Consider the following 25,132-nt stretch of genomic DNA (forward strand, 5'->3'; position numbering starts at 1 on the left):
TAAATTAAAAAAGAAAATACAGAGAAAATTATTCACCCTATTCACAAAATGCTGATGCTCATTCAACATTCAGACTTGCTCTTGACTTTTGAGGCCACAGAAAAATTATCTAACAATAAACATAATAACTACTTACAGTTCAGAAGTGGGTGCATACAAGAAATGTCAGACAAAAGAAAACTGCTTTTTGGTGGCAGCAGGTATTTCTGTCCCATTAAAGTAATAATTTTTGTAAAGCCAGAGGTATTCTCAACTATCCGTGAAAACAAATCCTGCTCTGTAACAGAGGTATCATCTTCCATCAACTGTAACGTCTGAAGCTCCGTTTCATTCAGAGAAGGCAAATGCTTTGCCATTTCACATAATTCTGACAAATTACAGGTATCAAGTGGTAAAGTAATGGGCTCACTGCACTTGTTCGGTTTTTCAGAACATGAATGAAGAAAGCCACTTGTGAGACCTTCTTGGATTAACTGTGAAGATCCATCCAAAATCAGCCCCCTGATCTGTAAGAGAATTTTTTAAGTATATTATTAAAACATCACTGACATTAAAACAATTTTCTAAATAATAAAGTTTCCTACTACGCTTTGAATATTTCAACTTATGGATTAAAACCAACATTCTTAATGCTTACAATAAAATAATTTTATACTACAAGAAAAAGAAAGTGTGACTATACCTTTGAATGGCTATTTCCTAACTGTGGAATAATACAAATCTCGTAAACTCACTGGAAACTAAATAACCAAGCAATATATATCTTTAAAAATCCTTAAAAATTTATAAGATGAATTTGATAATGCTTCTAGAAGTGAAAATTCTAATCTATAAGAAGACTTAAGTTTTAATCACATTTAATCTTAATTTTTCTATTAATTTTAAAATAAACATATCTTTGATTTCATAAAAATATAGCTTGAATTGTTAAAGAAGAAAAAGTCAACTCTATAAAATGAATATATTAAATAAGTTTTGCAATAACAGAACCAAAATAATTATAAAAGTAAAAGCCAGTACTGCTTCTGGATAAGATGGAGTACTTTTCATCTGAAATTACTTTTAAAAAATTATTTTCAGAAAAAAGGCTTTCAGACTTTGGGTGGATGTCAAGCACTGCAGAATATTATTATTAATACAATTACACATGTATTATGTACTCAGTCATGTCCAGCTCTTTGCGGCCCTATGGACTGTAGTCCACCAGGCTTCTCCTCTCCCCATGGGATTCTCCAGGCAAAAATTCTCCATGGCTGACATTCTCCCACCATGTCCTCCTCCAGGGGATCTTCCCAACCCAGGGACTGAACCTGCATCTTTTGCATCTCCTGCATTGGCAGGCGGATTCTTTACCATTGCGCCACCTGGGAAGCCCCAGAATTGTACTCCCTAAATAAAAATAGAATCCAATTGCTCCAGCTTACTGCCTTGAGAAAGTTTTCATGTAGCAGGACAGGAAGGAGACCCGTTCAGAGACCAGCAGTCTCTCGGAGCCAAGGAACCAGAGCTGGGAGTCTGGAAAGGCCAAGGCGGCAAGAGTTTGCAGGGAGAACACCAGAGCAGAGAGCTGCACAGACAGAGAGCTCTTAAGAGTTGCAGAAGGTCAAGTTTCCAGCTGAGCAGTGATCAGTACATACATGTGACTTCTTAATTTAATAAACTCGTTACTTTAATACTTTGATCTAAATCTGTTTTAATAAAATCTTAGACCTAAACTCGCTAACTTGTTAGCTTCCAAATAAAGTAAAATCTCAGACAGTGCATCATTGTTCTTGACAGGGGTATTGGGTGCATAACAGATTTTGTGTCAGTAAAAGGAAATAATCATCAGCCTTAGACTAAAATCCTCATTCTAAACTCACCCAAGCAAAATCTACCCAACAAGTGATAGACCAATAAACCAAAAATCTCTAAAGACAGAAGTTCTGAACAACACTATCAATCCACTTAACCTAACTGACATTCATAGAACACTGTATCCAACAACTAAAGAATACATATTCAAAAATACATAAAAAATAGCACACAATACAGTCACAAAGATAATTCACATGCTGGACTATAAAATAAAACTCAATAAATTTAAAAGGACTGACATCAGAGTATATTCTTATACTCCAATGGATTTAAGCTAGAAATCAATAACAAGAAGATATTAAGATAAACATCAAATATCTGAAAATGAAATTGCAGACTTCTAAATAATTCATATAGGTCAAAGATCAAATCACAAGGGAAATTAGAAAATATTTTGAAGTGAATGAAAGTGAAAATACAACATATCCAAATACATGGAATGCAACTAAAGCAGCAATTCAAGGGAAACTTACAGCTTTACATGCTTATATTAGAAAAGAAAAATGATCTAAACTCACTGACAAAAGGCTCTACTTTAAGAAGTTATTAACAGAAAAAAAGCAAAGTAAGCCAAAAGGAAGAAAATAATAGAGGACAAATATCAGCAGGATAGAAAACAGACAATAAGGAAAATTAACTCAGTTAAAAGCTTGTTCTTTGAATATACTTGACATCACTTTATGTGTCTGATAAAGGATTAATATTTGGAATATAAAAGAACTCCAAAAACAACAACAAAAACCCAATTTAAAAATGAGCAAAGGACATAAACAGACATTTCTCCAAAGAAGACATACAAACGGCCAACAGCACTTACAAATATGTTCAACATCAAAGATCACCAGAAAAATGTAAATCAAAACCACAATGAGACACCACTCTTACCCATTAGGATGGCAACCGAAAAAAATAAAAACAAAAATAAGTGCTGACATGGATATGGAGAAACTGGAAATGCTTATGCACTGCTGGTGGGAAGGCAGAATGGTACCACCACTGCGGAATACACTAAGGCAGTTCCTCAAAAAATTAGAAACAGAATTATCATATGATCCAGTAAGGCCACTTCTGGGTATATTCCAAAAAAACCCTGAAAGTAGAGACACTCATGTTTCTGTGTGAGTGCATAAACATGTATGTGTTTACACATGTTTATATATACATGTTTTATGTGCACACTCATGTCTATAGTAGCATTATTCACTACAGCCAAAAGGTAGAAACATCCCAAATGTGGATGAACAGAACAGATAAATAAAATGTGGCACATAGCGGGAAGAGGAAATGAGGAGTTACTGTTTAATGGGTAGAATTTCAGTTGGGATGGCAAAATCATCCTGGATATAAATAATGGTGATGATTAGACAATGTGAATGTACTCAGTGCCACTAACTTGTACACCTAAAAACGGTTAAAGTGGTAAATTTCATGTTATATATATGTATAGCCACAAAAAAGAAAAAAAACTACCAAAAAAATTTTTTTAAAGACTGGTTCTTTGAAAAATACAACCAAAAAACAAGCCCCAAGCTAGAAAAGAAAGAATACAAATCACCAACATAGCAATGAAAAGGGTGATCACTTATCATCACAAATCCTATAAACATTAAAAGCATGGAAAAAGAATACTATGAACAACGTCATGCCAATAAATTTGACAACTTGGATGAAATGGACAAGTTTCTTGGAAAATATAACTTGCCAAAACTGTCATAAGCAAATCAGAAAATCTGAAAATCCCTGTGCTCTATTAAAGAACCTGATATTGTTACTAAAAAACCTTCCCCAAAAGGAAACTCCAGGCCTAGATAATCTCACTGGTGAATTACATCAAATATTCAAGGATGAATCAACATTAATCCTAAACAACTTTAACAAAGAATGTAGGAGGTACAGCAATGAAAAGACTCAACATTATTAGTCACTAGGGAAATGCAAGCTAAAAACCTCAATAAGATATCACCACACTCATACAGCATAAGTTTGTTTATGTGAAATATATGCTTAAGCAATGTAGCATAAGTTTATCCCATCTTTTACCTACTGATAGTAGACTCTTATAACTTAAAAAATTTCGAGACTTTACCAATATAGCATATGTTTATTTATGTTAAATGTATGTTAAGTATATGGAGTTCTAATAAAAATAGATTTAAATTGTTAATTACTATAGAAGTAACAATAAACCACTCCACTGTTAAATTCTAACCTTGATCAAAATGATTGCCTGATTTTTAAGACCACTCTATTCACATTGTCCATTTACTTATACTAGTTCACATTAACCTTCCAATGTCATCAATGAACATTTTACACCATACCTTTCTGTGGTATTCCATAGCATCCAGTTCACCTTGATTGAAAGCAACACATCTCTTACGCTTCTAAAGAGTAAATTACAGGGAAAAAATTTTGTGGCCATCCACCACAATATTCATATTTTGAAATACATTAATATTTCTTTTTTATTTACCACATTTTCCATATTGTCTATCTCATTCTATAAGAGGTAATAATTAACTGCTGCTGCTGCTGCTGCTGCTAAGTCACTTCAGGCATGTCCGACTCTGTGCGACCCAATAGACAGCAGCCCACCAGGCTCCCCTGTCCCTTGGATTCTCCAGGCAAGAACACTGGAGTGGGCTGCCATTTCCTTCTCCAATGCATGAAAGTGAAAAGTGAAAGGAAAGTCTCTCAGTCATGTCCGACCGTCAGCGACCCCATGGACTCCAGCCTTCTCGGCTCCTCCATCCATGGGATTTTCCAGGCAAGAGTACTGGAGTGGGGTGCCACTGCCTTCTCCAAATAATTAACTACTGAGGTTGAAATAAGTGCAAAGAGTATGGACTAGGGAGGTAAGCTTTCTCAAATAATAATAATTATTATTACTATTACTACAAACTTAATGGGTGATAAAAGGCCACCTAGCTATTAGAAAGAACTAGAACGATATAATATAAAATGTAGCACTGACATCCATGGACACAAGGAAACTGATACTGTAGTAAAGAGTCAACAGTGAAATCTATCAGTTGCTATGTGGGGTAATTATTCTGAACTTTCTTAATTTCTACACCAAAAAAAAATCTGCAATGTACTTTTAATAGATCTTTACACATAATCTGAAGATTGAGTACAGATAAGATATATCTGTTCTACATGTAACAACTCCAAAGAACATGTGAGTACAATACACAGCAAGGACTTTCTACTTGTTGTTGCTGAAATCTCAGTGCCCACATGGTTGCAAACTCCTAGCAGGCTAACAAAAGTTTTTTGGCTGATGAATAAATGGAATCTCTATTACTTTCCTTATTATACATCTCAACATGCTTTCTTATATTGGTATCTTTCTTCCTCACCCAACTATAAGGTCCAAAAAGCAGATTATATTTATCTTGTTTCCTCACTCTGTTTGCAACAGCACATAGAAACATTTATTGGTTGAATAATGAATGTAACTCCTATCTCTAACAACAAAAAAAAAGTTAATATAATCTATCTGAAATGGACTTGGTATAATCATCTCTGAATTCTTCAAGTACATAAAAAGTATTTAAAGCATAATTAATTTGACCCTAATGGCATTCTCAAAACTTCTGATAACACCAATATGTATACAAATATATATACTTTCAGAATATATACATTTCCCATAGTAACTTTCTAGTTTTATTACTAGAAATCTTTCAAAAACATTACCCTTCTTCCAAACATTTATTATACAAGTTTATCCCCAAAGGAAAAATCTCTAAAATTCCCCCCAAATCTATATACTGCTTTAGAATTTTATAGAGAACAAAACATGTTTTTAAGCAAAAATATATGTAAAAAACATGCAATTCATACAGAAACCTAAGCAGACAGGGTTTTTTTATTGTGTAGCTTTGTTTGTTAATTTACAGAGCATTCACTTTTGAATCAACTTTGCTTACTTTTGAGATACGCAAATTTGGTTTTCTAAAAATGGTAGAATGTTAGCAAAAAATTAAAATTACTCTGGATATGCTAAAGTATCACTATGATTTATTGACTATTCTTTAGAATTAGTAAATCACAAGATATTTAAGACATTGGAATGATACATTTGTGTTCTGTATAGAAAAATAAAAATTTCTTAAGAGTTATTACCTTGCCATTAATAGAAATGAAGATTTCTTTCTTAACATCATTTACTAGATCTTCCTTTTCTTTACTTTCTTGGCACTCTTTGTGATTAGCGGAAGTTATATAAGGTTTGCTGATATCAAACAGTTCAGATCGAAATACATATTTCTGTATGAACATTTCACAATTTCCTCTATCATCATTCTCTGGCTTACTGGTAGAAGGAACAAATGTAGCAGAGGCTCCAAAAGAGGACACAGAATCCATGTGAAGAGAATCAAGGTGAACAGAAGAAGTAGGCCGGCTTTTACTACAACAAGGCTCACGATGCTGGTGAAGTTCATAGCTTATCTTGTTAATGAAAGCGAGGTGATCCAGCAGCCATCCTGGTGATAGCTCATGCACCACAGACATTCTCTTCCTTTAAAACATACAAACACCTCTTGGAATTAGAGACTAGAAGTAAAATCCTAGTTTGACTAGAAGTAAAACTTCCCTGAGAAATTCTTAAATGCCCTGTTTTTCAATAAAAATATACTTCATACACATGTAGATTTTATGTGCAAGTATATAAACTTGAATGTACACAGAAGCAAATTTAAAATTTTTAAGTTGTTAATATGTATAGTAGGACTAAGAAAAACTAAAATAAAACATTGCAATGAAACATTAAAACGGTATAAACTTTTTTAATATTGATTTTTTTAATTGAAGGATAATTAGTTTACAGAATTTTGCTGTTTTCTGTCAAACCTCAACGTGAATCAGCCATAGATATACATATATCCCCTCCTTTTTGAACGTCACTCCCAATTCCCTCCCCATCCCACCCGTCTAGGTTGACACAGAGCCCTTGTTGGAGTTTCCTGAGACATACAGCAAATTCCCATTGGTTATCTATTTTACATATGGTAATCTAAGTTTGCATGTTACTCTCTCCAGACATCTCACCCTCTCCTCCCTGCTCCCCATGTCCATAAGTCTATTCTCTATATCTAAAACAATGTAAACTTTTAATTTCAGGGTTGATAATTCAAAAATTTCATCCAACTTGACCAAAGAGGGTGAAAACCTGACCTTTTTTCTGGAATCCCAAAGAGATCCTCCTGTTTCTTGAGCCTCCATACAACCTCCCGCTTGGCACTTGGCTCTAGCCAGTAGGTCTACAGCCTACAAGTCACGAAGACACTGAATCCTAAAATGGTGAGTGTCCTGTCAAACCAAAGAATATTGCATTACCTATGAGAATTCAGCCTTTTAAACGACATAAGCCTAGAGAAGGCCACAGAATTTCCATAGGAGCTGTTAGGGTGTCAGCTCATTTTTAAACCACACTTACTACAGTAAGCCCCTCCAGCACAACTGCTTTACTAATCACTGCTACCAACGGAGTTCAGAAAGAGTCAAAACAGCAAAATGCAATTGTAACAGGATATCAGAAGCACTAACCCCTAGCAAAACTGCAAGGTAAAGAGTCCAGATCTGCGATTGGTTCTGAGCAGTCCTCTTCTGGCAACTAGGTTTTTTCAGAACTTATCTTTTCCTGAAAGACAGTTTTTAGGGAATTCCTTGGTATGCCAGTGATTAGGACTCTGGGCTTTCACAGAGTCTGGATTCCAGGTTCTTGGTTCCAGTCCCAGTCAGGGAACTAAGATCCCATAGGCCGAATGGCACAGCCAAAAAAAAAAAAAGACCAAAAAAGGCATTCAGTTCTGGATTTTGCTTACTAAAAGTTGTGTAGTGGAGAACTTAAAAGGTGATATAGAATAAGAAATAAAATAAGAAATACATTAAGCAGTTAATAGCACAGTTAATAACAGTAGCAATGTATATAGATTCAAATTTCTAACATCATTTGCATTAGCATTATGACCATGGACCAGTTATTTGATTTCACTGAGCTTTGATTTAATCATTTTAGGACATCTTAGGGGGCAATTCAGAGAATTAAATAAGGTAACTAACTTTTAAGTGTTGTGCTCGTGTTTCACACAAAGCAATCAAATAAACGCTGCTGGTGACAGTAATTCTGTTACTGGTCCTCCCTTCAGAATCAGCAAGACTTCCCAGGTGGCTCAGTGGTAAAGAATCCGTCTGCCAAAGGAGACACGGGAGACGGGGATTTCATCCCTGGATCAGAAAGATCCCCTGGAGGAAGAAATGGCAACTCACTCCAGTATTCTTGCCTGGAAAATCCCATGAGCAGTGGAGCCTGGCGGGCTACAGCCCACGGGTTATCAAGAGTCATCACTTGTGGCGAAGTGGTCCTAAAACGGAGAGTGCAAGCTAGAAGTGTAGATGGGAAGGCTGAAACTCACACAGGAAAGGTGACTTGCCCTAAAGTATGTGTAGGTGATCCCAGGACGAAAGAGCAGATAAAACCAAGGAGGGTCTTGGAATGCAAGAATAGAAAAACCAGACCCTTATGGTCCTTCCCTCTCCATACTGTAACTATTAATTGAACAGTATAACCTGTCTCCCCTCCTACTCCTTAAAGAGAAGGTATTTGCCCTACTCTTCCCCCACCCAGGATACACGCCTCATCCAATCTGCAAATGACCCGCAAGACCCCTATTCCACTCCTTGTACCCTAGGTATAAAAGTGGACTAAGGACCCCTGTTCAACGTCGGTTTTCCTTAGAGTTGGCCCGCTGTTCTAACAGCGTCTCCCATTCTAATAAACTTTATTTCCCTCTCATTCTGTCTCATGTCTGGAAATCCTTTTCCAACCCGCACCCGGACCACGACAGTATGTACAACTCGTTGATGGCACAACTGCTACAAGATCCAGGTATCCAGTCCTGGAGCTCTGAGCTCCCCTGTCACCCCCATCACTTTCCAGGTTTGGGGCTGTGTTTGACTCTGAGTTCAAACTCAGGAGAGCGGGTGATGTCCTGTTTTACCAAAGTAGCTTACTGGGCTTCCCTGCTAGCTCAGTCCGTAAAGAACCCGCCTGCATCAGCAGCGCGACCCTGAGGCGGACTGCGGCCACATTTCGCTGTCACTAACGCCTACCTCGCCGGCTTCCCAGTACTTCCAGTACTTCCCAGACTTACTTCATGAAACAGCACGCGTCTAACCCAGAGATCCTGAAAAACACGCCTTTCAGGACAAAGCGGGGGGGGGCGGGGGGGTAAAAAAAATTCTCCTTTTCTAAGAGTCGACGGGAGCGACCATGTTGCTGTACGGAAAAAAAACGCGTTTCCAGGCCTGGAGCGCTCTGCTCGCTACTCAGTGACGTACAGCGCTCCGGCGTTCACCGCTAAATTCAAAGGTCGGACCTGACTTTGCAGAGGACGCTTACAGTGGCCAGGAAAAACCAGTGCAGCCAGTGAGGTGGCGGCGCGCCAGCAACACGCAAAACGTCCGGCGACGAGGAGCGGCGCGCGACAGTTGCGTACGAGAGCTGCGCAAGAAAATTGCGCACGCGCGCGCACGTCCTGCGCGATGACGTACACGCCGGCGGAGATTTTAAAATTCGAAAGGCGGCGGCGGGTGGAAGGAGTTTGTGTTTTGGCGGCTGCTATCCTGTCCAGCGGGCAGTTGCAGGGTTTACAGCAATTCGGTCTTTGGATCGTCTCGGGAAGCTGGAAGAAAGGTAACTAATGATTTTTGGTTAATTTTGCTCCGGGCAGCTGGAGGGAGAACGCCAGGTCTCCAGGTTAGATTCACAAGCCCTAGGAGGCGACGTTTTGGTGTTTGTTGTTGTAACCGACCTCTCGAGTCAGTCAGTACGAGGCGCTAGTTTCCCGCAGTCCAGTACATTTCTTATGGCAGTGATTTTCCGAGGGAGAAGGGGTGGGCCAAGCGGACACTGATGGGAAGAAGAGGGCCTGGAGAGAGGAAAAAGGGAAAATTTGATGAGAGCACATAGAGGAAGACAAGATGAGGAACTGTTTGTTGTTTTTGCGTTTGAGCTATTAGTGTAACATCCCGATGCCGTGTACGGAGTACATGCAGAAGTATTAATCTCAGATTCTGAGAGTACATTTTAAGTGGAGATTGGGAGGAAACATATAGGTGAGAGTGGAAAAGTTTAATAGATACAGAAGTGTATACTGAAGAAGAAATGGGTGTGCACACAAAGAAGGAAAGAGTGTATCAGTTTCAAAGACAAAGGAGAGCTTAGAGAAAAGGATAACCACAGATGTCCATTGTCCTGGAAACCAGGGCAGGACCTGGAAAGGTGAGGAGTACAGTGTCTAATGCCTCGAAGACAAGATCCTGTTGCAGAAAAAAGCCAATTTTGACTCTAGTTAGAACTGTTTCTTTGACTTGTTTTCTGTTGCTTTTGTTATTATAATCATATATAATGGCCAACCTCAGAGAATCCTGCCCCTCTGCCTGTTAAACTAGAGTGCCTTTGTTCAGAACCCTGTCCACCTGTAGATAACAGGAAGGAAGAAATTAACACATCCCCTGCCTAAGACTTGCCATTCTAAGAGATATTTTCAAGATTAATGGCCATTTTACTTTATTTCCTCACCTCCCTGGCATCTCAGATTAATTGGCCTGTCCTGCAGCGATCAGAGTGAGGTTGGACTAAGCAACAATAGAATCCGAAGATTTGTCAGTGAAAGATACCCCAGGAGGTGGGAAGGGCGTGAGATGTGAATGTAGTCTGAGGAACTGGACACGGCCTGTAGACCAGATAATTTATCCTTGATAAAAGGGAGGTTGAAGCAAGAGGGCCAGTAATTGAAGACTATAAATGAGAAAGAGAAGGTGAAGGACAGAGCTAAAGAGGATGGCCATTAGGAAAAGAAAACAGGATGGTTTCCTTTGAGACCAAAGGAAACATCAGAGGTAGTTGTTGTCAGGTGGCCTCTGACTTCCCATCAAAATAGGCACAGCCAACAGTAGTAATGTGATCAGAGTTAGGATTCAGGGTTTTAACTACCATAAATTCCCTTGTGAAGAGGAATCATACCTTATTTACCTTTCTATTGTTTGTACTGCTTTGCACACTCCCTTGTACATGGTAGGCAGTTAGTAAGTATTTTCACTTGTTGAAAATTTTTAAAGGAAATCAAATAGATAAATATTCCCTGTAAATGAGGACTTAAGCTTACATGACAAGATAACCCAGGAAAGAACGATGAAACTTGTCTGCCTTTCTGTTTGAGGATGAAGATAATAGTTGAGGTTTAATGTACCATCTACATCTGGAAAGACTTGTTTAATACCAAATTTATGAATGCAGGTCATAAGCATGAAACGCAGTTCAGTTTCCACCGGTGGTGCTGGCCGCCTGTCTATGCAGGAATTAAGATCCCAGGACTTAAATAAACCAGGTCTCCATACCCCTCAAACGTGAGTACCTCATGCCTTATTGTCTTTGGCCAAGAAATCTGTAAACGTAGTTAATGCAAATATGTAGTGTGAGTAATAATGTGATGAATCTTGTCTGTTGTCAGCGGTACCTGATTTGGAGTCAGTGAAGGCTAGAGTGGGCCGTTACTCCACGTTGTGTCTTATCTCATTTGATAGTTAAATCTCAAAAGCCACAAACTTTGTAAGGCAATCCCTACTGCTACTGCTAAGTCACTTCAGTCGTGTCCGACTCTGTGCGACCCCATAAACGGCAGCCACCAGGCTCCCCCACCCCTGGGATTCTCCAGGCAAGAACACTGGAATGGGTTGCCATTTCCTTCTCTAATGCATAAAAGTGAAAAGTGAAAGTGAAGTCGCTCAGTCGTGTCCGACTCTCAGTGACCCCATGGACTGCAGCCTACCAGGCTCCTCCATCCATGGAATTTTCCAGGCGAGAGTACTGGAGTGGGGTGCCATCACCTTCTCTGAAGGCAATCCCTAAGGGACTGCTAATTCCCCTTCAGTGCTCTTATCATTCTTATTTTCCTGCTTTCCTCAGAGCTGCTTGTTTGAGCAGGTTCTGTGCTATAATTTTCAGTTTACTGCAGTTTAGTCAACTAGCACAGTTCTCAATCAAAACCATTACTTGCTCTGACAGTTAACTGCAGTTTAGGAGCCACCTATAGAACACTGCTTCTCTAAACTATTTCCTGGAGATTCATTGGTGTCCAAGAAAGGTGTCCAGAAGAACTTGCTATTATTGTATTCAATATCCTGTAATAATGTATAATAGTTGTAATGGGAAAAAATTTGAAAAAGTATATGCGTGTGTGTATATATATGTATATACATGCCAGCTATTACAGGAATCCCAACGAACTTTTTGGCCAACCTATATAATAAACACTTAGTTTGGTGTATACCTGTAACATCATAAATCAACTATACTTCAATCTTTTTTTTTAGGTTTTCAATAAAAAATCAACTGGGGGTGGGGAGAACGTTCAATCATAAACTAATTTTTCCCTGTGAATGATTTTCTTAAAATTAAGAGAAGGCTATTTGTAATCTATATGAGTTGTATCAATCCTATATTACCAAGGTACAAGTTACTTGCTAACTGCTCTTAAATTACTTAGGTTTACATTGTATGAGTCTCTGCTACTTTTAGAAATTTGAAATACTTATACGTTTTTTTCTTCTGAAATCAGAGAAATTTTTTGTACTTTTGCATGTTACTACTGCAAAAGATTTGTGCCTTAAATTGTCAGAAGCTAAAAGACTGCGTTTGTCAATATTTTTGGTCAGTAATTGACATAATGTATGTTCTTAAGTATAGCCACATTCTAATAAAGAGTAAGCCTCAAAGGAACAAAATTTGAGTGTGACTATCAGTCTATGATTGAAAATACCTATTTTTAAATTATTCATTTTCCTTTGAAATTGTTATCCATAAGTGTACATATTTTAAGATAATTAAAATAACAATGTAGATATGTTTTTTTTCCCTACTTCTTAACACTTTAGTTAAGCAAATGTATATTGTATTATAAGCCTATCCCATTTATAACAACTGTAATTGCTGCTGAAAATTTTCATGCTTTTGAATTATTTTTGTTGGGAATGGGTAACAAATTTCCAAAAGTCTCTTGAACTAATATTTTTCCATTCATTTGAAGAGTTTGTTTTTCTCCTTTTCTTAAAGCAAAGAGAAATCAACCTTTGGAAAATTGAACATAAACAGACCCACATCTGAAAGAAAAACCTCTGTATTTGGTAAAAGGTAATGATATTTTTTATTAATTCTAATGGAAAAGATTCTTATAGCCATACATTGAGTTAAATATTCAAAGTACAAAAAATTAGATATCATGGTCCCTTTCTACAGAAAGTTATAATCTTGTTTTCCTCTGTTTTAAATGGATAAATTGATTATATTTGCCTTAGATGATGCTGAAAGATACATCAAAACATTCAGACCACTGTTTCATTGTTACAAGTGAATTCTTGATGGAAAATTCACATAGACACTCTGGAATCAGCATTTTAACGTTAGGAATCATCATCTAGTCCAACATTTTAGTCACAGACTTTTTAATACTCTTAAATATTATCAAACCAGTCAATCCTAAAGGAAATCAATGCTGAATATTCATTGGAAGGACTGCTGCTGAAGCTCCAATACTTTGGCCACTTGATGCAAAGAGCTGACTCATCGGGAAAGACCCTGATGCTGGGAAAGATTGAGGTCAGAAAGAGAAGGGGACGACAGAGGATGGTTGGAAGCCATCACCGACTCAATGGACACGAATTTGAACATACTCTGAAAGGACGAGGAATCCTGGCGTGCTACAGTCCATGGGGTCACAAAGAGCCAGATATGACTTAGCGACTGCACAACAACAAAAACAAATATTATGGACTCTTATGGGCTATATCTGTAGATATTAACTATATTAGAAATTGAAACTGAGGGGGAAATTTTTAATATTTATTCAAGTTAAAATAACAATAACCTATTACATGTTAACATAAATAACATGCTTTATTTTAAAAAACAAAAGTATTTCACTAAGAATGGTGACATTGTTTTACGTTTTTGCAGTCTCTTAATGTCTGGCTTCATAAAAGGTAGCTAGATTCTCATCTGTTTCTGAATTCAGTCTGCTGCAGTATCTGGCATCAGGTAGCCCGCCTTTGGAAAACTCCACTGTACACTCAGGAGAGAGAGAATGAGGACGAAACGGGTGAAAAAGAACCTTAATTTTATTGTGAAAAGAGTTTTGACTTCTCAGATCCCCTAGATCACACTTTGAGAACCGCTGTCTAGAGTAGATCAGAGGTTGTCTGGAGTGAAGTAAGGATTGACTGTTTAGAGGGATGAGACTTTGGGATGATGGAAACGTTTGATCTTGATCATGGTAGAGCTTTCACAGGTGTGGACCTTGTCAAACCTCATCAAACTGTGCTTTAAGCAGGTGCATTTTACTCTAAGCAAATTATACCTCAATAAAGTTAATTTTCTTAAAGAAATTCCCAACTCCAAAACAAACTTTTTTTTTTAATCTCACCAAAACTTAAAATGTAACTTCAAGACAGGTGTTTATTTAACTACTTTGAAAATATTTAGAGATGACATATTTGTTACCTTATGAAAAATCTTTGTCATAAACCCAGGTTAAACTGTCTCTGGTGTTCATTCTAGCTGAAAAATCCTAAGGAATTTTTATAATGTAACTTTGATCTCAGAGCTAAACTTCAGAGATAATGGGGATAATGATGATAAAATCTAATGTTTGCTGAGCATTTTTGCAAGCCAGAAAAGTGCTATTTTATGTCTCTTCTACTCAATCCTCAGAACTCTCTATGTGTAGATAGTTATTGTCTTCATTTTATCGATAAGGAAATTGAAGCACTGAGACGTTAAGTAAGTTACCCAAAGTCATACAACTGGTAACAGAGATAGCATTTTTAACCACAGACTCTGGTTCTAGACCCTACACTCTTAAACTGTAAGTTGAATATTACAGTATTTTGATTGGTTAGGAAATACTTTAATAATTTCAAAAGCTATTAGTACTTTTGAAAAGTTATTAGCGTTTTGTGTAAAATAAGAGCTGAGTCTATACATGTATTCCTTGGTGAAAAAATATATGTACATATTAAAGAGTAACTACTAGCAGTAGGTAGGAGAGTGGTTCTCAAGTTAGCAAATCCTCAGGGGGGAAATTAGCTAATTAGTCAGAGCAGCAGTGAAAGAGGGCCCAAGTTACAGAACTTTGAGAGCCTGGGCAGAAGAGAATTTGAAAGCGGCAAGCAAACTTGCAGGGAGAAACTCCGTTTTGATGAACAGAGTTGAGATATTAGAGCAATGTTTGCTGTAACTCAGCTTTGTGGAGTCTGTCCAATAAAGAAAAGTACTGTTCCAAGTATAATAAACTACAATAGTTAGGTAAGTTGGGCCACAAAGATTAGCAAAAGGAATTATTATAAAGGTTTAAACAAATGAAGTTTTGTTTGGGGGGATGGCGCTTAGAATGGGGCATATATGCTATAGGTATTAATGACTAAAAAGTAGTAACATATATTTATGGTAAATCACAGTCAGATACATAATATCGCATGACAATAACATTCATGAAAAAAGCACACACAATCTATTTCAACATCTCAAAGGTAATTTTCTCACAATAAATAATGGCAAATAAAGAGATTGGAAGTAAAGGAGCCGTCATGAAGGGGTGAGTAGGGTGTTGAAAGGATCTGTGTTGTTGAAGAGACCTGGAACACTATTGGTGCAGAGAACCTGCTGGACTCAGAACACATATTTTTAGAGGATAACGTGTATGTTAGTGATGCAGAGTTAGAGAGTATTTTTTCCCGCCTCATTTTATACTTTAATCTTCATTATGTGCTCTTTTTTTCTCTGCTTTGAATAAGAGAAATCTGTTTAAATAAAAACTGAAGAATTTTAATCTTTGATGCTGATGTTAAAATATAAAATCATGGGACTTCCCTGGTGATCCAGGGACTAAGACTTCAATGCAGGTGGCCCAATGCAGGTTCCATCCCTGATCAGGGAATTAGATCCTACGTGCCGCGACTAAGACCCAGCACGGCCAAATGAATAAATACGTAAGATCGCCTTGAAATAATTCAGGCTTCACCACAGAAGGAAATAATTTTGACTGATTTTGTTTGCAGAACTAGTGGACCTGGATCCCGGAATAGTCAGTTTGGTATATTTTCTACTTCTGAAAAAATCAAGGACCCAAGACCACTTAATGACAAAGCATTTATTCAGCAATGTATTCGACAGCTCTGTGAGGTATTTTATATTCTTTAATATTGTAAACTGTGAGTGTTCTTTTTAAGTACTTTTCAATAATTTTCCTATTGTGAAACATTTGACATTTCTTAAAAATTATTGTAGTTTCTTTCAGAAAACGGTTATGCATATAGTGTATCCATGAAATCTCTACAAGCTCCTTCTGTTAAAGACTTCCTGAAGATCTTCACTTTTCTTTATGGCTTCCTCTGCCCTTCGTATGAACTTCCTGACACAAAGTTTGAAGAAGAGGTTCCAAGAATCTTTAGAGATCTTGGGTTTGTATGTTATATTTCTCTTTAGCCTAGAGAGATTATTGGAACACAGAGGAGAATGAAACTCAATAAGTGTGTAAAGATTTTGAGAAGTAGTATATTTTAAGATGGACCCTGTGGGTCACATATGCAAGGTCAATTGAAAAGACAAAAAACAACTATTTGGGAATTATTACTGAAGTACAGATGATAGATCATAAAACCCTCAACGACTCATGTGACAAGGAATAGATAGGATGGACTAGATACTGCAGATTTTATAGATCAGAAAAGACAGGTGTCAAAGCCTGGTGAGAATGGAGTGAGATAAGAGTCCAGAAAAGCCTGCGTAGGATAAACACAGGGAGAGATGGATTTGAGGAGAAGTACATACATGGGTTTTATTTAGGATACGTTGCATTTGAGGGAACAAATAATCTTTCAGAAGAGAAGTCCTGCCTATTTGATTGTAAGTCAAGTTTTGCAATTTAGGGGATACATGTACAAAGTAATTGTCAAAAAAATACACAAAATCATTTGTGAGTAAGATGACAAAGAGAATCTCAACAAATATTTTACTTCTAAACAAGTCAAGACTGTTGGTATATACTTGGAATTTTTTAAATGTAACTTCTTGCTTAATTTAGCCATTATTTTTATAAAAATTAACATGCTAGCTTATTTTTTCTAATTTTTTATAGGTATCCTTTTGCATTATCGAAAAGCTCCATGTATACAGTGGGGGCCCCTCATACGTGGCCTCACATTGTGGCAGCCTTGGTTTGGCTAATAGACTGCATCAAGGTATTTGATTTCTCATTTTAAATATATACATAGGAAAGATTTTTTTCCCCTCCTCCTCAGAATATTTTTCTCTCCCAATATTGCTTTTACCAATTAGCTCCAAGTCTGAGTCAGTTTTCAGAGCACGTTTGGTTTTATGTTCTTCAAAATGTTACTACATGAGTCCACAGGAGAGGAAGGGAAATATCCCAAAGGCAAGGAGATCGTTTGTTTTCATGAGGTTTTACAGCTAGAAACAAACAAAACCCCCAAAAATTCAAACAACAACAACAAAAAAAAAAACACAGCAAAATAATGTCAGTAGGAACTTCCCCCAAACATTTATCTCAGATTCCTCTGAGTCCTTTTCTCCTCTCATATTTTATAATATTGAGGAGTGGTGGTTTGTTAGTAAATGTAAGGGAAGTTTACTCAAGTCCATATTTCTAGTTTATATGATTTCAGATTAAAATTTTTTCAACCAAATCTTCTCAGTTCAGAATTTTCAGTTCTTGTAGTAAGGTCTTTTCTCCAGTTCTGGGGATCTGTTTGTGCCTCCATAAGGCTCACCTTGAACTTTGCAGAGTAGCAAGAGTTCTCACAAGGACCTTTGACACGGCAACAGAAACTGTCTTTATCTACCCTGATGACAGGTAGGAGATTCTGCTTTTCATCTTGGGCTATGCCCTGCATGTCTTTCAGTCTTAATTAAATCTGATTGTCACATGAGGCCTTGTCAAGTGAAGAAGAGGTAAAGGATGAGTCGACGGAGCTTGCCTGCATCCACTCTAGATACACAAAAGGGATTATGAGTGCCTTTGGAACAGGAAAGGAGCGGATAGGACAAGCAACTCTTGACTCAGGACAGTATCCCCACTCAGCAATCCTGTAAATGAGTGCTAGGCTAAGAAAATTTATTGTTCTTTTATACTCCTAATGCATAGTCCACTTTTTTTTTTTTTTTTTTTTTTAGCTCAGTGTTGATTATACTAGATATACATTGTATCTTTAGGTTTTATAGCAAATTCTTTTTAATTTTATTTTTAAAACAAGTTATAAAACAGATGTTCTGAAGTGGAATTTCTGTGCCTTAAAAACATTTAGGCATTTTCCTTCTGGCTTGTTAATTACAAACATCTGAATGTTTTGCTATAATTTATTATTTGCTATCACTTTCAGCTTAAATATTTGTTTAAATGAAGACTTTATATTGTCTTCAATATAAAATTCAACCTGAAGTACATTCTTAAACATTTTGAAGGAGTCAGTGTATAACATTTGAGCACCAAAATTAAGTTCATTTAAGAGAAATAATTATTACTGGCTTAGCTTTTTTGGCAGTTCTGTTTTCAATTCTCAGAATTATGTTAAAATGTGTAGCAATACATATGTTCTCAATGGGCTACTAACAGTGTAAAAGAGCAGCATATTTTTCTCTATTATTGTATCCAACTCTTTTGCGACCCCGTGGACTCCTCTTTTCATGGGATTTCCCGGGTAAGAATAGTAGAGTAGATTGCCATTCCATCCTCCAGGAAATCTTCCCGACCCAGGGATTGCACCTAGGTCTCCTGCATTGGCAGCCAGGTTCTTTACAACTGAACCACCAGGAAAGCATATTTTTCTGTGTAGAATAGAACTAAATATGGATCCCATCCTTTTTTAATCCTAAGGGACTTAGTTATTAAACTGTCAAAAGGATTATATTGTAAGGTTTAAAAGAATAACCTCTCAAGAGACTTTGTCATGCAATAATGTAAATGCTTCTAAAAATGACACTGAAAACAAGTTTGGCAAAACTTGAAAAATGTGTTTTTCCTCATAAAGTTAATCAGTTTAATATGTTTGTATACTGACCAGTTACATAATGCCATGAAAGAAAGCTCACCTTTATTTGATGATGGACAGCCTTGGGGAGAAGAAACTGAAGATGGAATTATGCATAATAAGGTACCTTACTTTACCATAAACATCAGTCATCTGATATTATTTACTAAGTGTGTCATTATTGAAATTAACATAGTCTTTTGTAGAACTTGTCTCTTTTGCTTCCTGAAAATCTAAAATTTATTTTTGGAAATACTAGTCAATGGATTTACTCTTGGATTCACACTATAGTTTCCTAAAAATAAATAAGCATAGAAATTTGGAAATGTTAAGTAAAAAAGACAAGGCAATTAGAATTAAAACATAACATGTTATTGTTTATGTGTAGATATAATATTTCTTTTTCTCCCCTGTCTTTTAGAATGAAGATAATCAGTACTGGCATCATTATTCTAATATATTTTGTCGACACAAAGCATAAAAGACTGGGTCTTAAAATAGATGGCATATGGGGTTTTTGTTTGTTTTGTTTTGACCATTTTAGCTAGGGTAGTTGCCACTTCTAAAAGTGACTGAGATAAAATAGTCTAAATTGGTTCCCAGACCGTCCTTTAATGGAGCCTAAACTGTAACTAACTCCACCCTATTTCCTGAAACACACAAATTTATGTCTCCAAATGGAGCAAACACCCACCCCAAGGAATAAATTTATAGTATTGAGATTGAACATCAGTTTCCCCTAGCTTATATAAAAGACCCAATCACTATGCGGTTCCCTAAGATGAAAAATAAACATCCTGTGTTCTAATTGTGTTCTTCACTTTCTGGAACATTTGTCATAAAAAGAAAGTAGAAATAGCCTCAACCTCATCTTTTATTACTACCTAGGCAATGGTTCAAATTCAAAGGTAAATGTACTGACTGCCATGGTGTTGCCTAATTGTTTGTTTGTTTGTTTTAGACTTAATACTTCATTGGTGATCCCTGCTAGAAAAGCAGCTAGAAAGCCTCTGATCCTCTTGAGAGAATTCTCCTCCCATGTTGCAATATGTGTGCTAGACTAAATTTATTATACCTCAGTTTTTACCCAAATAAAATTATAACACCTACTAAATTAATTAAATACTAATTTCTTGATAGTCATCCTAAAGGTTAAACCAGTCAAAGTTATTCCTGCTATCTTAGCTGTTATTTCAGATGACAATATATATAAAGAAGCTCTTTGGAAATTATAAAGTACTATTTTTAAGTTATTTTAATTTTAAATTAAAAATTAATTTTTAATTTAATTTTAAAGAATTACCAAGATACCAAACTTCACCAGGTTCTGAGTCTCTGCTTTGTGGATATAGAGACTCAGTTGTTTTTTTTTAACCTTCAAAATCAAAATCAACCAAACTTAAGAAAACTGATTCACTCTTAGCAAATTCACATCCAAAGAGAAATGAAAATCTATTTATTTCCCCCCAGTGATCCGTCTTTCCAGTTACAGGAATACTCATGCCACCTATTCAGGTTACCCCTTCCGTATCAACCAAGTAATGAGAAGGTTGCTTAGTAAGCAGAGCATCAGGGCAGAGGGAATTGGTTTGTCTTAAGGGATACTGACTTCATCTAACTGTGGAAAATTCTTATCAGCTCTCCTTGCCTCCTAACAAAGGATACATCCTCAGTGACCAGAACACCTCAGAACTGCAAAATGGAGTGTTACTTTCCCTTGGCTAAATATTGAGTGCTAATATTCTACTGTTCAGATCTCCACTAACCATGCCATTTTTTTAACCTGAAGTTACAGTGTAAATTATAGCCTTTATTAATTATGTTCTGGCTTTCATAACCAAATCTTGTCAGATTAATTGGATTTAAATGATTAGCAGTTCATTTAAATTTTTCATAGGTTAGATTATCCCCAAAGATGCTTACGTTTGCATTAATAAGCATCATCTCACCTTCTCAAAACCCTTCTCTGAAGATATGGGCTTTTCTGGGTTTTTTGGTTTTTTTTTTACCATTTACTAAATAACACCTTTATTCAAATTTAAGTGTTCTTTTAATCCTCATTATTCACTTTAGAAGTAGCAGACTGAGTAAATCTGTGCAGCATAATTAATGATATTCCCTAGGTTTGTGTCTCATTTACAGGAGTTCATGTAACCACTTGGTATTCCTGACTTTCATTATTTTCATTCATATTTAAATTTTCACTTAGAAAAGTGAAACAAACTAAATAGAGATTCACAACTGAGTTTTTAAATCTGCTTCACCCAATCAGCTATTTTTGGACTACACCATAAAATGCTATGAAAGTTTCATGACTGGTGCCGACAGCTTTGACGAGATGAATGCAGAGCTGCAGTCCAAGCTGAGTAAGTGCTTTTGCTCCTAGTGTGCTGGTGTGTAGCTTATCTTATTATGCCGAATGTTTATATGAGCTCCTCACTTTGAATGTATTTAGATACCTCCTTATTTTTATTATAACTGCTTCTTAGGTGGAGAGAAATAAAGGATGTCCTTGCTTTATTATTTTAATAAGTAAAGTACCAGTTAGTGAAAAGATCTATGGTCTCCCATAATTCATGTCAGAAAGTTAAGGGGCCATTGTATTTCCAAAGAAAGAAATTATTTTTCCACTCAGCTATGATCTAGTGACATTCAGAACTTACTGGCTAACTTTTAAAAAATTTTCCATAGGTATTTTACATCATTTTCCTTTTTTTATAATAGTCATATATAAAATGCCAGAGTGGTAGGTAAAATAGATAAGTTTAAGATGTATAAAGCTATCCTCTAAAGACTATAGAATCATTCAGAATAGGAGGATACCTGCCACTCTCAACCCAAAAAATGAAAGCATTCTCTTGTGTGTCCGTGGGATAGACCTTCCTGAAGAATAGTGAGGACAGTTTCAGTGTGTCCACGTGAGAAAGGGAGCAAGCAGAGTATATGATGTTGGGTTTCTTTTTAAAGAGGAAAATTCATAGTGATCTGAAACCATAAGCACTAGTGACTTCTTTGCTATTTTGGTTATAATTAAGCATATAAATTATATTCATGTATTCAAACTATTTATTATATACACACTGTGTGCCGCCCACGGTGTCGGCACCAGGGATACAATAATGAGTGAGAGAAATCTCTGCCCTCATGCGCTTGCATTCTATTAGAGACAATAATCAAATGAACAGTAAGTCAGATGGTGGTAAGTGCTAAGAGGAAAATGAAGCAGGGTTGGGAGGCAGAGAGTGCAGTGGACCACGGGAGGGATTGCGGTTTTACAGATGGTAGGAGGTCCCTCACTGAGAGGGTTTCAAGTAGAGACTAGAGGAAGTGAGGGAGAGAGCAATGGTAAAAACGTGGGGAAGAATTTTCTAGGCAGATAAGACCTTATGAAATTTTGGGGTTTTTTTCTCCAGAGGATTTATTTAACGTAGATGCTTCCAAGCTGGAATCATTAGCAGCAAAAAACAGAGCATTGAATGAACAAATTGCAAGATTGGAGCAAGAAAGAGAAAAAGAACCGGTTAGTAAACATGGTTATCTTCAATAGGCTTACACATTTACTGACATTCTTGTATCTCCATGGAGAAAACTAGCTATTTCTTTATATATAGAGAAAAAAAAATTTTTTAATGCATTAGCAAAATGCATTAAAATGCATAAATTTGCATTAGGAAATGCATTAGTAAAATAAGCTTCTTAAAAGTTAGGTTTTTTTTATATAGGCCACAATTCCTAATGAAAACATGTTTGGTCTCCCTAGAGCTTTGTTTTCCCTTATGATCTATCTGTCTTGGACTAACAGTGTTCAGAATATGATGAAAGAATCTTATCTACTTACATCAGACCAAAAGGATCTTTAGAACAAGATCCCCATGTTACATACCTCATGGGAGCACCAACAAGAGGCCCTGAGCTTTGTAATCAGTGGAAAGAGAATGATAATCAACGAGTTTGTATAATATATTGTATCCTGAGGGCTTTCTAAAAGCTAAATGATGATGTCCAGATATCTAATGTTATTTTGTGTATTATGATACTGAAATGTTCTATAAAATAACAGATTTTTAAATGTTTGTGCTTTTTCAACCTGGCCGTTGACTTTATCTATCCCAAATTGGCTTCTGAAAAGTACTCCTCTCGATTGGGTAATAACAGTAAACTCCCCTTCTAGTTCTTTTTGACTCCCTCTAAAACTGAAAAGAAAACTCTAATTTATTTACCTTTCTTTAAGATGAATTTGAATATTGCTTTACTTTCAAGTAAAGTATGGAATTATTGACAAGAATAACTAACTTCATATTCTTTTTCTTTTAAAGAATCGTCTAGAGTCATTGAGAAAATTGAAAACTTCTTTACAAGCAGATGTTCAGAAGTATCAGGCATACATGAGCAATTTGGAGTCTCATTCAGCCATTCTTGACCAGAAATTGAATGGTCTCGATGAAGAAATTTCTAGAGTAGGTAAGCACAACTAGTGCTGAAAGTTCATTTCGGATGGGGCGGGAGCATACACGGGGCTCAGCACATACGGAGCAACCTTGTCATTGATATCTTTCTGCCTCTTAATGGTAAATGTTGGTAGCAGGCCGCCAAGTTTTTAGTGACTTCTATATCCGTTTCCTGAGGTTGCTATAACAAATTACCACAAACTTGGTGACTTAAAACAGTGGAAATTTATCCACTCACAAAAGGCTAGAGGCTGGAAATTGGCAGGGCCACACCTTCTCTGAAGACCCTGTGGGAGAACCCATTCCTTGCCTCTTCCAGCTTCTGGAGTCCAATGGCATTCCTGAGACTGTGGCCACGCCACTCCAGTCTCTGCCTCCATCCACACACTGCCTTCTCTGTGTGCATGTCTCTCTTCTGTCTGTGTTAATTTCTCTCTGTCTTTTCAGAATATTTATGACCTTTAGGGCCCACTTCAATAATCCAGGATAGTCTCCTTACTGCAAAATACTTAATCACATCTATGAAGACTCCTTGTCCAAATAAAGTATTGTTAACAAATTCCAGGGTCTGGCACTTCACATCTTTGGGTGACCATGATTCAACCTACTATACCTTCTAACATGTTTTCAGATACCTGGCTTTTTGAAGCCAAGACCTAACCTAAGAACATATGCTGTCTGAATATAAACATATCTTCAATTCCACCTTGTAATTAATAAGCCAGGTTTTTAAATCTTTGCTAGCCTCAGTCTGCTGTATTTGCCTTATCCTCTATCGCTATCACTACCTCCTAGGCTACTCCATAGCTTAACCTGATTGAAAATAACATGAAAAGGTGCTATAAAAGCCCAACTAAAGTTTGTTTATATCTTGTGTGTTCCTAACCTTCGTTTCATAAACACATATGGATCTTAATCATAAAACTGAAAATACTGTGGCCCATGAATTGCTTCTATGGGATGCTTCTGTGGTGCCAAAGGTAGCACAAAGAAAGATATCTACACATCACAGAGCCATTGGCTGGCAGTTTACAAAATAAATAGCTATGTGGACCTACTATACTATTTTCCCAGGTCTCTGCCTAGTTTGATTTTACTCTTTTAAGGGTTTTACGCCTGAGCCTGTCTCATGTAGGAATTATATAGATACTCCTTAGGATATTTGATTTAACTCTTATTCTTTGGAATATTGATCATCTGTCATATCAAGGACAGTAATTATCTGGAGTATTTGCTAAATTGATTTATTTTTTTCCAAGTAAGTCTGATTATATATTAGCTTTGCTCTACATCAACTCTTTAAATAGTTCACACTTGGCCACTAATATTTGTTCTCCATAATGACAAGGAAATTTAGACATCTTAATCAACTAGAATTGAAGGAACTTAATTTATTTCTTTTGCAATGCAGAACTAGAATGTGAAACAATGAAACAGGAGAATTCTCGACTACAGAATATTGTTGACAACCAGAAGTACTCGGTTGCAGATGTTGAGAGAATAAATCATGAAAGAAATGAATTGCAGCAGACCATTAATAAATTAACCAAGGACCTAGAGGCTGAACAGCAGCAGTTGTGGAATGAGGAGCTGAAATATGCCCGAGGCAAAGAGGCGGTATGTCTTACCATTCCCAGAGCAGCACCTCATCAGAACTTACCTTTGTAAAGGTCCATCCCAATTTAGAAGAACTGAGTGGGTAGAATAAATTGGCT

General features: G+C 36.6%; 2 protein-coding genes across 7 annotated transcripts in view; one reads left to right on the top strand and one right to left on the bottom strand.

The window, feature by feature from the left end:
* The window catches only part of METTL4 (methyltransferase 4, N6-adenosine), a 29,474-nt gene extending 20,146 nt beyond the window's left edge, over positions 1–9,328 (bottom strand). For 4 of the 6 annotated variants that reach the window (XM_070361582.1, XM_070361579.1, XM_070361581.1 and 1 more), the window contains exons 1-5: positions 9,021–9,328; positions 7,042–7,176; positions 5,989–6,385; positions 4,179–4,241; positions 137–506 (exon numbers count right to left, since the gene is read on the bottom strand). In XM_070361582.1, the coding sequence (XP_070217683.1) occupies positions 137–506; positions 4,179–4,241; positions 5,989–6,378 (823 nt within the window). In that variant the 5' untranslated portion in view covers positions 6,379–6,385; positions 7,042–7,176; positions 9,021–9,328. Of the gene's footprint in view, positions 1–136; positions 507–4,178; positions 4,242–5,988; positions 6,386–7,041; positions 7,177–7,929; positions 8,113–9,020 lie in introns of all 6 variants that reach the window. The other 2 variants (XM_070361578.1, XM_070361580.1) reach the window with 2 other exon arrangements.
* Positions 9,329–9,414: 86 nt separating this feature from the next.
* The window catches only part of NDC80 (NDC80 kinetochore complex component), a 35,689-nt gene continuing 19,971 nt past the window's right edge, over positions 9,415–25,132 (top strand). Inside the window, exons 1-11 of the mRNA XM_005893652.3 lie at positions 9,415–9,562; positions 11,168–11,277; positions 12,983–13,060; positions 15,982–16,105; positions 16,211–16,383; positions 17,061–17,163; positions 19,003–19,092; positions 21,242–21,335; positions 22,383–22,489; positions 23,286–23,430; positions 24,829–25,034. Coding sequence (XP_005893714.1) covers positions 11,177–11,277; positions 12,983–13,060; positions 15,982–16,105; positions 16,211–16,383; positions 17,061–17,163; positions 19,003–19,092; positions 21,242–21,335; positions 22,383–22,489; positions 23,286–23,430; positions 24,829–25,034 — 1,221 coding nt within the window. The 5' untranslated portion in view covers positions 9,415–9,562; positions 11,168–11,176. The remainder of the gene's footprint in view (positions 9,563–11,167; positions 11,278–12,982; positions 13,061–15,981; positions 16,106–16,210; positions 16,384–17,060; positions 17,164–19,002; positions 19,093–21,241; positions 21,336–22,382; positions 22,490–23,285; positions 23,431–24,828; positions 25,035–25,132) is intronic.

The sequence above is a fragment of the Bos mutus genome, chromosome 24 (assembly GCF_027580195.1).
Source record: "Bos mutus isolate GX-2022 chromosome 24, NWIPB_WYAK_1.1, whole genome shotgun sequence".
Taxonomy (NCBI): domain Eukaryota; kingdom Metazoa; phylum Chordata; class Mammalia; order Artiodactyla; family Bovidae; genus Bos; species Bos mutus.